Source organism: Marmota marmota, unplaced genomic scaffold (genome assembly GCF_001458135.2).
Source record: "Marmota marmota marmota unplaced genomic scaffold, marMar, whole genome shotgun sequence".
Lineage (NCBI taxonomy): Eukaryota > Metazoa > Chordata > Mammalia > Rodentia > Sciuridae > Marmota > Marmota marmota.
The window spans coordinates 20,461,387-20,474,411 of record NW_025999853.1 but is presented as its reverse complement, the minus strand read 5'-3'; the positions used below and the strand labels follow the sequence as shown (position 1 = coordinate 20,474,411).

General features: G+C 34.5%; 1 protein-coding gene across 6 annotated transcripts in view; it reads right to left on the bottom strand.

Annotated features, from left to right (window-relative positions):
• Positions 1-646: 646 nt before the first annotated feature.
• Positions 647-13,025, bottom strand: part of Atp2b1 (ATPase plasma membrane Ca2+ transporting 1) — a 109,825-nt gene continuing 97,446 nt past the window's right edge. For 4 of the 6 annotated variants that reach the window (XM_048804130.1, XM_015482948.2, XM_048804138.1 and 1 more), the window contains one exon: positions 7,835-8,848. In XM_048804130.1, coding sequence (XP_048660087.1) covers positions 8,537-8,848 — 312 coding nt within the window. In that variant the 3' untranslated portion in view covers positions 7,835-8,536. Of the gene's footprint in view, positions 681-4,958; positions 4,966-7,834; positions 8,849-13,025 lie in introns of those variants that run through there. The other 2 variants (XM_048804144.1, XM_048804140.1) reach the window with 2 other exon arrangements.

The following is a 13,025-nucleotide window of genomic DNA, read 5'->3' as shown; positions in this document are numbered from 1 at the left end:
CAGTATACAGAAAAGTTTGGGAAACACTGATTTTTTTCATGGTTTATTATGGGGATAAAGATATGACAAGGAACAACAGCAGCTATTAAATCTGGATAACAGTCCCACACCATCAGAGCACTAGGGGTGTTCAACTAAGTGATAAGTCGTAAAAATTAGGAGACTGAGTCACTAACACACTCACTTGATCTCCACCACCCAGATGTGCAACCAGTAAGCAAGCAGCTGCTTTTTAAAGGGAAAAATATGTTTCTGTTAATTGACTAAACACAGGAAAAAAATGGAAAGAAAATGAACATTATTTCTAATGAAATGACTCTCCTGGCTGGTTTATATAATGCTTGGTTAGGATTTACAAGCTCTCTTCAACTCAAAATTTTAAATTTAAATTAAATCTATTAGGAGAGGCAGGGATAGCTCTTCGCACAACTATTTTAGTTGCCAAGTTAACAGTACCATTTTGCATTGTCCTTTTAATTGTTAAAATGCTTCCATGTTTCCAAGTTCATCTCAACAACTATGGTAGGGCAGGAATCCTAATATTCATATTTCTGTTGAGGAAACTGAAGACTCAGGTACTAAAGGTAGCACAAGACACAGCAGGAACCAGAACCTGGTCTGCTGATGGCTAGGCAAATGCTCTTCCCATATACTACTGCCTTTATTGCCTGTCCCTAAACCTTTGAGAGCCACTGAGTCTTGGCACCCTCTCCCAGAAGGGTGATTTTCTGAAAAAATGCAGTCTTGACCATGTCTCTTACAGGTCTGTTGTATTCAGGAGCAGAGATAGGAACAAGCAGAACTCAGGGGAACTTAAAGGGGAGGGAATAATAGGAATACACAGCGTGCTCACAGCAGCAAAGAAAGGGGCAGGTGACAGCTATATGAGGAGTGCTATTCAAAACTTTTTTGGGGTTATTTACTTACCTGGCTTTGAGGAGGAAAAAGTGATGTGGGGAAAGTGGTGATTTGGGAAGATTTTGAGTGTTGAATAGATTGGTGACAGGGGAGAGAGAAGGTAGGATTTGGAGAGCACAGTTAAAAGACCAAATGTGTAAGCCTGAGGTAAAGAACTTGAAGTTGTCACTGAAAATAAGACAGTGACAAAAAAGAATACTTGAAACCAAGGAAGAAATATTTGTAGCCATACGGGAAATGTAGCTGACAGCATCTCCATAAGGCCTCATCCAGTTTTGGAGTTGATGACTTTTGGATTCTATTTATATGTAGGATGATGGATCATTTAATTAGATGATCCTTAATTGATTGAATGACTGAATGACTGCAGAAATATCAGCCCGGTAATGGTTTTGAGGAAAGCAAGACAAATGGTTGTTTACCTATCTTATTTTTGTCTTTCAGTTTTACTGTGAAAGCAGTTGTTCTAGGAAAATGGAGGGAAAGCTCCTTACTATCTTGTGTGAGAACAAACTAAATGACAAAATTCTGCAGTCAAAGTGATATGCATTGACTAAAACAATTGTTTAATATGGATAGGTGCAAAATTCTGCTCTTAAGGACTAAAACCCAGTAAGAAGACAACAAGGGAAAGCAGAAGTTTGCTAACCTAAGTGAAGAAATCATAAGTTTGCACAACAAGAACACCATAGGTTTTGTCAACAGAATGGAAAAGGTGCATCTGAGTCTGACAAACCAGGCACCGAGTCTTGGCTCAGAAGTAGATACAAAGATTTGCATAACTGTAATGAGAAAAGGCTCTGAAAGAATAAAGACAAAGTTTGCTCAAAGCATTGAGAAAAGCCAGGAAGTAAGTGAATCTTTATTACTGGCAAGATGGTGAGCATAGTCTAATGCTTAAAGTGGTTCAGGTTTGGGCACCAAAGTAGAGTAGGAGGCAAAGCCATGGAGGCCAATGACAGGGCAGGATGAAGAAACCAACTCAAGTGCCTTAGGCAGGACCAGAGCAGATAGAGCTAGTAAGCTAAAAAAGACTGGGGAATCAAGAAACTGGCCATCATGTCTAGGAAAAGAACAAGATCAGCAGGTTTAATGAGTTTTTACAAAGCAGATGAAGGGTAGTTTGGAGAAGACATGACCACAGCCTTGGAGAATGAAGAGAAGAGAAATGGCTACCTTCTGTTTGTAACCATGTTGTTGAATAACAGCAAAAGTGAAGGCTGCTGTGATCCATGTGGAAACTTGCACATGGACTAAGGCAAAAATGAGGAAAATATGTGAGATGACTGAAATTGATGCCAGACTTGGTGTAAATTAGATAAGCATGACAAGCATAAAGTTAACACAGCAAAAGGAAATAAGGGTCCACAAGATTCTACACAAGAGACTACAAAGAAGTAGAAAAGGTTAAGCTGGACTGGAACCTGTTTGAAAAAGGCAATCTCTTCCTAACTGGTTTTCTAGCTGTCAATCTATCCCTGGTCACAGAGAAGCTGATGATCTTTTTAAAACCAGGCCATGTTGCTCCTCCTTAAAATCCTCCATCACATCCTGTCGAAGTTCTTGCTGGGGCTTATGAGATCAGGAGAGGTCTTCCCATACCTGTCTAAACACATCTCCCACTCTCCTGCTGGTTCACTCCACTCCGGCTACACTGGCCATAACTCCTTTCATTTCCTCAAACTTGCCAGGTGCTATCTAATGGAATCTCTGACGGGAGGCTCTTCCATATAGCTCAACAGTGATTTATACCTTATCTGTGAGGGCTTCCTCAACCACTGTCACATGGCATCAACCCCTACAACCTGATTTAGATCTGTCTTTCCCACCCAACAGGATATCAGCTCTTTTGAGAGCAGGGACACTGTTTGAAGTCTCCCAAAACAGTATGAATTCCTCATGACAAATACCAAGTGTGTGTTGAATGAATGAATGGAGAGCAGAATATGTGGACAGAGAAGTGTCAGCAGTAGCAGATAATTCTGGAAGCTGTGAAAGTGGGGAACATCAGGGTAGTGTTATCTATAAGACACTGAAAGGATCCTAGGCTCCAGAGACTTGGTGTGGCTTTATTATGATTCACCCTCTATCCTACCACACTAAGGTTGAGAACTAGCACCCATCCCAAATCTACAGCAGAAAATGAGTGATCAAGGGGCTGGGGATATAGCTCAGTTGGCAGAGTGCCTGCCTCACATGCACAAGGCCTGGATTCAATCCTCAGAACCACCCCCCTCCCCCCACACACACAGTGATCAAAGCTTTTAGATAGACTATTGATTTTCCCTTCTTGGGGAACAGGCTTAAGATTAAAATTTTAGAACACTAGATATATTAAAAGGATCTCAATTTAAACTTCAAATACCATAGTTTTCCCTGAGTTCTTGTTCTCATTTTTGACTCCATCCCCAGGCTATTTGTTAAGACATACCTATGACCAGATACTTAACAATTTAAAAAGCAGTCTAACAGGAAAAGTTTCAAAACTCTTTATCTTCATTAAGCTATCTTAATGAGGTCATAAAAGCCAACCAACAAGCATCTAATTTTTATAGACTAAGGGGGACTATTCACAAACCATAAACCACATTGCTCTAAAATGACATTAATATGGTATTGAAAAAAATGGCTCCAATTTTATTTTAAAAATGGCCCATTTAAAAATCAAATGTGCAATAAAGTCACTCCCTTGGGTTTTAAATATTAAAGCATTAAAAATTTTCATCAAGGAAACTACTAAAGGACAAAAGTCTTTCTTCATTTAAAAAAAAAGTGAACTAAGAATATTCTTGTCAAACACAAGAAACACCTTATTGAATAGGTCATTAAATTATTGCTACACATGAAACTTAAACATACCCATCTTTAAAGTACCAAGTCACAAAATTCTCTAATTAAGTATGTTATTATAATAGAACATTCTACTGAGTTAATCTTTGACTTCTCAGCAAGAAGTCTGAGAGGAAAGCTTGGATTGATTATAAACATTTTAATAGGTGATTCTTTGCCTCAGTGTTTTGAGTTTTTCCTCTAGGAAGGGTATGAAGACTCCTTAAGATCATGTCTAAAGCATTTTCTATCAGGAAAAAAAAAAAAAAGGGAACACAAGATATAAGGGCCCTGGGCCTTGATTCATGTTAACAAGATGCTAGTACTATGGCAAAGACCCATTGCTGAGGCCCGCTAAAGGGTCTACATCAAGAGAGAATCCCAGCTCTACTACCTTACCATGGGACCCAGAGCAAGCAACCGAACAGAACTTTAGTCTGTTTCCCCATAGGAAATAACAGCAGTTCACAGGGCTATGATTTACATAATGCATAGAAAGTGCTTAGCTATAGCAAGTCCTCCTAAAATACCAGTTTATGCTATGACAATAACCCTTTTAATAACCATTCGCTATTAAAAGTTAATGATCTGAAAGGTGATTTGGAAAAAACTGTGGTTCTCAAAAAACACTGATTTAAATCAAGAGAACCTTTGTTCTGCATTGAACCCAAACTTAAATGTGCATGTTAATTACTTGGGAACTAGTTTAAATAGGATAGTGCTAATTAAATAAATTATATCAGAGACTGATACTGTATAAATATCTACATATCTATATTTTTATATGTTTATATTTTAGGTTCCTATTTTGGAGCCATTACAATTAAATTGTTCAATAATAATACCTTGAATTCAGAGAACACAGATTAAAGATGCATACATTTAGAATATTCATCTATATGTTGAAGTGGTTTTTAATAGGGACAATGCCTAAAGTAATATTTCTTATGACAAAAACATAGAATACTAAGTGCAGTAACATACTAACCATCATTGACTTCCCTTACCATATGAAACATTATTTATGATATAAAAACACTTATTCTAAAAGGTCATTTTTCAGAGATTATTTTTAGTAAGTTATGCTAATAAGTGTGTTTTGTCTTCAAGTATTTAAGAATAATTTTAAAAGATAAAGGTTAATATGGGGTTTGGTTATGAGAGTCTTAGAGTGGCATATGTTACAGAAAAACATAGCTACAAAAAGACACGCGCTCTCTAAAGGATGGGGAAGGAAAAATGTCAACAAGCAAAAGTTTAGAGAAACTCCCCTTTCTTATTCAATTAATTTTACAGAGAATGTAATTCAAAATTCAATTCTAATACATAATACATATATAAAACCCAATTTGACAAAATGAAAATATCTTTCATGTCATAAATGATATTTAAATATATTCAATAATGTACTAATAATTTATACTATCAAAAATATGGTATTTATAATCCTTTAAAAAGTTACTCAATATTTCAACAAAAATGTGAATTTATGGTAATAATTTATTATAAAAACCAACTAAGGGCAATTTTATTATTTTTTCACCATAGAGTTCAGATAATTGTATTGACAAGTTTGTATTATCTGATGAAAAATAAATTCTTAATAGTTAATGTGAAAAACTAATCTGTTCTACAACGAAAGCATTACATTCTCATGGACTGAAAAAGTAAGCTATTGTACTAGAAGGATTAAAGCTGCGGGTAGGAAGAGTGGGGAAAATGTACCCACTTTCATTTTAGAGGCAAGACCATGCATATTGATATTAGAACACTGATTCACTGTAACACAACCATAACATTTCAAGTACATTATAGAATTTTCATCAATCAGATTTTAAAAATCTCAAGTAGAAAAAAGTAATTCCAAAATAAGATATTTAAGTAAATTTCAATATTCAAAGAGTTCAGTCCCCATTCAGAAACAGATAAACAGTATATTTATTAAATGAGTTAAGACAAATAAACTTTACAAATAGACAAATAATAAAAGGCTCAGTGGCTAAAATAGATGGTAAGCATCATTGAAAGAAATCAACACCATCACGGTATCTCAGTTGGCTTACACGTGTAAAAAGAAATTTTCAAAGAGCAATTTCACAGAAATGAAGCCAGTTTTTTTTCTTATAAACAAATCACCATTTCTTGGTTCAAAACTGACATCTGTTATGAAAATTACCATATCACATATTTGTAAGATGACAAGGAGTAACTCATCTTCAAAGTGCAAGTAAGTCTATTTACAACCACAAAAAAGGCAATGATGAGGAGAAAAGGATTTTTAAAAAATATACAAAGATTAAAAACATTTGGGATGCAAAATTAAACAATTTTTTGGTTAGAGGATAAAAGAGAAAAAGTGATTGAATTACAGATGCTGATTTCAGCTATACATACTATATAATGGGATCCAAGATCTTTAACAGCTTGCTTGCATTTTTTTTTTCTACTTACATAATGCTCTGGAAATTTCTGGTAGAAATTACAGTGTCTCAAAGAGAGAAATACACATTAAGCATGTCTTGCTACTACTTCATGGATGTCTTAAGACCCATTTATGGATTGGAGTTGGTGTAAAAAGCCATTGCCTTTAGTTGAAAAATGAATACTGTAAAAGCTCAATACAAATCCTCCAAAGCACATGCACTTCTAAATCTTTTGGTAATTACATTCATATTTAAGCATAACCAAAATAAAAAAGAAAACTGAAAACATTTCCCTTTTCTCTATTCCCTATGCCTTGTACGTAGGCTTCTCCAGTTGATAGGGTCAATGTTTAGAGTTGAAAGGGTTCTTCAAGGTAGAGTCTAATCTACCACCCTCATGTAGGGTAAATGATTTTCCCAAGATCATGCAGCACATTAATGGCAAAACCAAGACTAGAAACCAGGTCTTGACTCCTAGTCTAAATATGCTTCCCAGCATATCATGCCTCCTCTTTTTACAGTATGAATCACTATAAATACTTGATGAATAAATGTACAATGACAAATGCTGACAGAGCCAATGTGTTTCTAAGACTTGCAGAGGATTACTGCAAAAAAACTGATGGAGAGAAAACGATTTCCCCCACCCACCAAAAATATCAAGCACCATCAACTAAATTTCTTTGCGGGGTCAGCACTCTCAGATGGAGTAGTCCTCGTAAACTTCACAACAGCCTGAGGATTGTGTATCTGGTGAAATCTAGGCCCTAACATGATGCCAGTTTATACAGGGTAAAGACAAGAGGCAAACAAGGGAAGAAGGCAGACAGGAAGAAAATAGCTAAGGAATCCAATTGGCTTAGAGATGGGCATTCCTGCGTATGGTTAATTATTATAATCTCATTTTACCATTTGTTATTTGGCCACTTAAGAATTAAAATAATTGTATCAAAGACAATGGTAGTCATTATTTTTTTTTAAACTATGAGACTATTTTAGAACAACTAAGTTCTATGAAAAACATGTTAAATGGCAAGATTGTGATCATTCACTTAATCTGATTCTATTAGATTGCCACCATCTTCAAATTTATTCCAATTGTGGCTTAACAGGACAGACATATATGCAGAACTGAGGAAGGAAGCTGAAATGTCAAAAACATTGTTGTGTATTTATTTAATAAAAGGGCATATTTATTTATGCTTACAAACAAGTTTCAAAAACAAAAGAAAAACATGTATGCTTCTACTTATTAACCTTTTTCAAAATGCCAACGCCCTCATGCTGTATGAAGGTCTCTAAGAATTTATTAGAAAAATCAATACAGTTCACTCACAGTTCACCAAGACATCACTGAACTAACATATTTAGACAAAAACAAAAAGGACTAAGGTTCTCTTGTAGTTTGATAGTTTGATTTAATCTGATTTGCCTGAAATAACAAAAGCATTTCAAGCACTCTTTCATTGTGTAGTTGATGTCCTGCATTAAACAATCTACTAAATTCTGAACAAAAGGTTATTAGCAAGTTTTCAAAAATTTTAAAAATTAAACAGTTGTTTCAAAACCATTAAGTAGTAAATGTATTTAAGAAACTAATTAGGACAGATGCCATAACTTCATTAGAACACCACTGCTCATGTTTTTTTTTTTGTTTTGTTTTGGTTTGGTTTTTTTTTAAACAAAGCATTAGTGTTATCTATTTGGCTATTAGTATTAGCAATTTATCTACAATATTTAACAAGGTAAATTGTAGGCAAAAATTTAGTACAGTTTCAATAGAAACACCCCCCCCCCCTTTTTTTTCCTGAAAATACAGCAGTATTTGAAGGACTAATTTTTCTCTGCATCAGTTATAATGAAGCTTCCCATCTATGAACAGGAACAAAAAAAGTATCTACAAACCTTGTAAACAGATCTGTATCATTTATAAACATAAATAATCCAAATTATTAACAGCCAACAGCAGAAATTAAAGTATCAATTCAATGATCCAGGGCTCTTCGTCTGGCCCAGCTTTACTCCTCCCTCTCTCCCATCAAGGATTAAGATAAACTAAAGTTCTGCTAATACACTGTTCAGGACCATTCTTGGGTACTACTGATGATCCACGGGTCACTTATACTGAGTTACTGTTTAACTGTCAGTTCATTTCTCCCACCCCCCAAAAAGCACCCTCAGTCTGGCAGAAAGCTTTGCTTTTTTTTTTTTTTTTTTTTAAAAAAATAAATCTACATTCGTACAAGTGTGTCTTCTGTTGAAGTCCAAAGACAAGAATACTATCTTGTCCGTCACAATATGTGAAAAGACCCAGTTTCAATTTGTTTCTTTACAATGCAGCTAGTGTGTTAACATTCAGCTTACAATCAGAGTGATGTTTCCAAACTATGTAGTGGGCTTCCTGGGGATGAAGAGGTAGCAGACTTGTTCATTTCTATTGTAAGGTGAATTCCGCTGTCAACAGCATTGTTATTTTTGTTGGGAGAGGGTGGAGGGCTGGAGTTACGTTTTGTAGGAGCATCATCTTCAGCATCAGTGTCATCAATAAGGGGTATATGAGGCTCTGAATCTTCTATCCTAAACTCAGGATGTGTCATAAAGTTGTGAATCGAACTTCTTGATTCTGGTTTTTCTAACCCTTCATATAAAGAACTACGAAATGCATTCACCACTCGAATCTGTAAATATCAGAAAACACAGAAAAATGTCAGTATATAATCAACTTAACTTAAATTGGTTCATTTATGAGTTTGAATCCACAAACAGCTAGGTATGAGTGAATCAAATTTGCATGTAATGCAGTGGAACTTGCAATACACTGTAAAAAAAATGAATATTTTAGTAGGACACTACAGAACAACAAAACCACATACTCTACGAATTTAAGAAGTATAGAGTCAAAGTAATACTAAGAAAATCTCATTGTCACTGGCTAAAAATTTAATAGCCATTTTATAGGATTTTTTCCCTAAGAAAACAAACAAAAACAAACAAAACAAAACTTAACCATACACAAGCTTAGCCGACTTTTTAAAAACTAAAAATAATGTATATTTGAAAACAATTCAAATAAGTTAAAGTCAAGCACAAAGGGTTACTATTTGTCATGCTAGGAATCAGGGTGTCACCGACTATGAAAAGCCAAGCAAATAGAAGCTGAATGCCACATGAACTCACATCTACCCGCCACTCCCTGAATCACAAAATAAAAATACAGACAAAACCCAAGTAAATATCTACAAAATGCCATTAAACAGCTATAAATATTTGAGTATATGCCTTCTTTTTTTTTTTTTTTTTACAAAGTGTTAAGGGGTTTTCTCTATCATAGATTACAACTTAATCACTATATTCTCTAGAAGAAATAGATTTTCAAAATGAAAATTTAAAAATCCAATGGAAGTCTATGAAAAATATCCCAAAGAGAATACATAAAGTTTCAAAGTTTTCTAGTACTTTTACTCTAAAACATAAAGTCAAAGAGTTGTCTGTCTAGATTAGAAGTCTGTTATATAAAGGAAAAGAGGCTAATGGTCAATTAAACTAAAAAAATATTACCCCAATGTGGACATCAGGTCTCATTAACCCAGTGTCATGCATATTTAGGGAAAAAAGATAAAATCTACTATACATCAATTTAAATACATTGTTTTGGTTTCAATTCTAATGAAGCATTTAATAATGAAGACATCATCTATTAATAATGCTAAAGGAGGTAACTATCACTTATGGTGCCATAAGATACGGTCACCAAAATCATAAGACAATGATAATGAATAAATTAATAAAGTTCTTCAAATGGACATCTGAATATATATTAAAATATGTCTAGTTTAGGGCCATGTGTCCATTTCCAATTATTACTTATCTCTCCTCAAATCTATCTTTCTTGCTAAACAGGTTACAGCTCTGCCAGTTACTAGTTGAGGAACACTAATCAAATGGATTTTCTCCACTATAAAATGGGAAATAACAATGGTACCCATACTTTATGGGGTTGTTACAGGAGATTAAGTTAGTATACTATAGACTTAGAAGAGTGTTAGCATGTAAGTATCAACCCAGTGCTTCTCAAACTTTAATGTGTGTATGAGCTAGCTGGGGATCTTGTTAAAATGCAGATTTGGATACAGCAGGGGCTTGAGATCCTGCATTTCTAACAACCTTCTGGGTGATGCTGATGCTGCTGAATCATGATTTACACATGAAGTAGCAAGTATTTAGTATATAATATCTTGTTATTTTATTACATATTATAATTCTAGTGCATTCATATTTATACATTAGTTCCTTAATTTGACAGACTAATAATAACAAATACATTGTCAATTTATTGCTCTGTTCCCTTTACTTTTTACTAAAATGTAATGCTTAACATAAGGAATAAGACAATGCTTGCTAAATATACTGCCATAACCATTTATTTAATGTTAATTGTGCACTCTTGCAATTTACATGTTAATACATGCAAACATTCAACAAATATCCTGACTGTTCTAGTACTAAACCATAAAGTTTAAAAAGCAAAGAGACAGCTTCAGAAGAAAAATCGGTTGGTGTCAAAGCCAGCAGGCACAAAAGAGAACAGAAACTGGAGGATCAGCCAGCAAATTTGATGGGTGGCTAGAACTGTTCAAGGGGACTAGCATATCTTTGCAATTTGGACTAGGTTGCTGGTACTGCTGTTAATGGTGTCAAAGTTTTCTGTGATTTTTTTTGTTTACTTTTAAATCAAAATAGGTATAAAAGCAAACAGTGAAGGGTCAAAGAGGAAATAGACTGATTTTTTGAATATATTTAATTTGGAAAATAGAGCTCATAAGAAAGGTATGGGAGTAAGACAGATATCTGTGAGTTCCCAAAGCTCTAAGAGGGGCAGAGTATAGCCTGCGGGTGAGGATAGCAGATGTATATACACACACAATCACACACATATCTGTAGCAGGTGAAATCGGCGAAGTCCTTTTTACCCAAACTTGGTAAATTTTTCTTACTCACTCAGAAAGAAATTACTGAAAGGATATTAGAGATATTTTATTCTAACCACTTCATAAATATAATAAAACTGAGCAACTTGTCAAGTCAAGTCACTCTTAGTGCCAGAGATTCTTAGAACCTAGGCTTCTGAACTCCCAATTCCAGAATCCTTGGAAGTCAATAAAAGACAAAACAGAAGACATTCACTTTATCACTAACTCACTAGGAAAAAAAAAATTTCATAAGATTAAAGTTAATGCTTCCTTCTTTCTTCTCCTTTACGTAAGCCACAGAACTGTGGTTAGTAACCAGTAAAAGAACAGCTCACCAGTGTTCCAAAAAAAAAAAAAAAAAAAACCCAAAAACCAAAAACCAAATCTCGAAGGACAGTCTCACAGGAAATACATACAACAAAATCTAGATTATAAAATATATGAATAAAACACCCCTGATCTAAGGCTTAAGCCTGAGCACTCTGGTTCAGATCTTAAATGTCCCCAAAGACTCATGTATTAAAGGTTTGGTCCCTATGATGGTGCCATGGGGCGGTGTTGGAACCTTTGAAGGGTGGGGCCCTATAGAAGGTCCTTAGGTCACTGGGGGTGTGCCCTCAGGGGATCATGGAATTCTGGCCCTTTCTTTCTTGCTCTCTGGCTCATGATCCATAAGCAGTTTTGAACCACCATTCCCTTCTTGCCATGATACGCTGCCTTGCTACACTCCAAAGCAACATGGCCACTTGATCATATCTCAAAAGCTGTGGAACAAAATAAACCTTTTCTTTTGATAAATTATCTCAGGTATTTTGTTATAGATAGCAAACTAACATACTGAGCTAAACTTACAATTGCCCTGAACTTTATTATCTTCTTAATACCACAAAGAATCCAGTTTAAGTGGAAACCCAAGACATAACTGTTAATTTCCCATTCTTGACATCTAATTCCTCGCTATTTACTGTCTTTTAATTCATTTCCCATTTGGTATCTATTGAGACCTACTATGCACAATATAATTATACCCCCTAAGATTATCAAAATTAAAAATTTTAATAACAGCTATGTCCAGAAAAATTTTAATAGGAAAAAAAAAACTTAAGAAAATACTGCATGAAGTACATGATTAAAAAAAAAAAAACTAAGGTGATTATCATAATCATTAAGTAATTTCACTTTAAGAAATTAAAATCGATTTTCAAGGTAAACAATTAACAAATCAAAATTTAATTAACTAATCAAAACCAGGTACTCTAAAAAAACATTTTTCCTAAATATCCTCCTAACTCTTTTTTTAAGTATATTTTTTTAGTTGCAGATGGACATAATATCTTTATTTATTTCTTTTTATGTGGTGCTAAGTACCTCGCATGTACAAGGCAAGTGCTCTACTACTGAGCCACAACCCCAGTCCCTCCTCCTAACTTTTGATAGCAGATAAGGTTAATAATACTGTTGCCCAAAACATGGCATATAAGGAGACAGCTCTAAAATACAGAACTATTTCATTATAAACCAATATGTCTTATTTTTTATAACAGCATGGTCACTTCTGGAATCTGTATTCATCATTATTTTTACTATATGCACTAACTTAAAAACTGCAATGATAAAATAAAGGTTTTTTTGGGGGGAGGGGCAACAGAAAAGAAAATTTTAGGCTGTTTTCCAGAGTTGAATAATTTACATGTTGAATTTTCTCAAAGGAAGACTCATCTCTACTAACTGATGTTTTAATTATCAGAACAGGGGTGGACTTTTTTTTAAGCTACAAAGTCTCTGTTGTTAATTACTCAATTTTGCTCTTACAGTGCAAAACTGCCATAGGTATACTTTTAAAGGAAAGGGCATGGCTATGTTAAAATATATATATATATATATA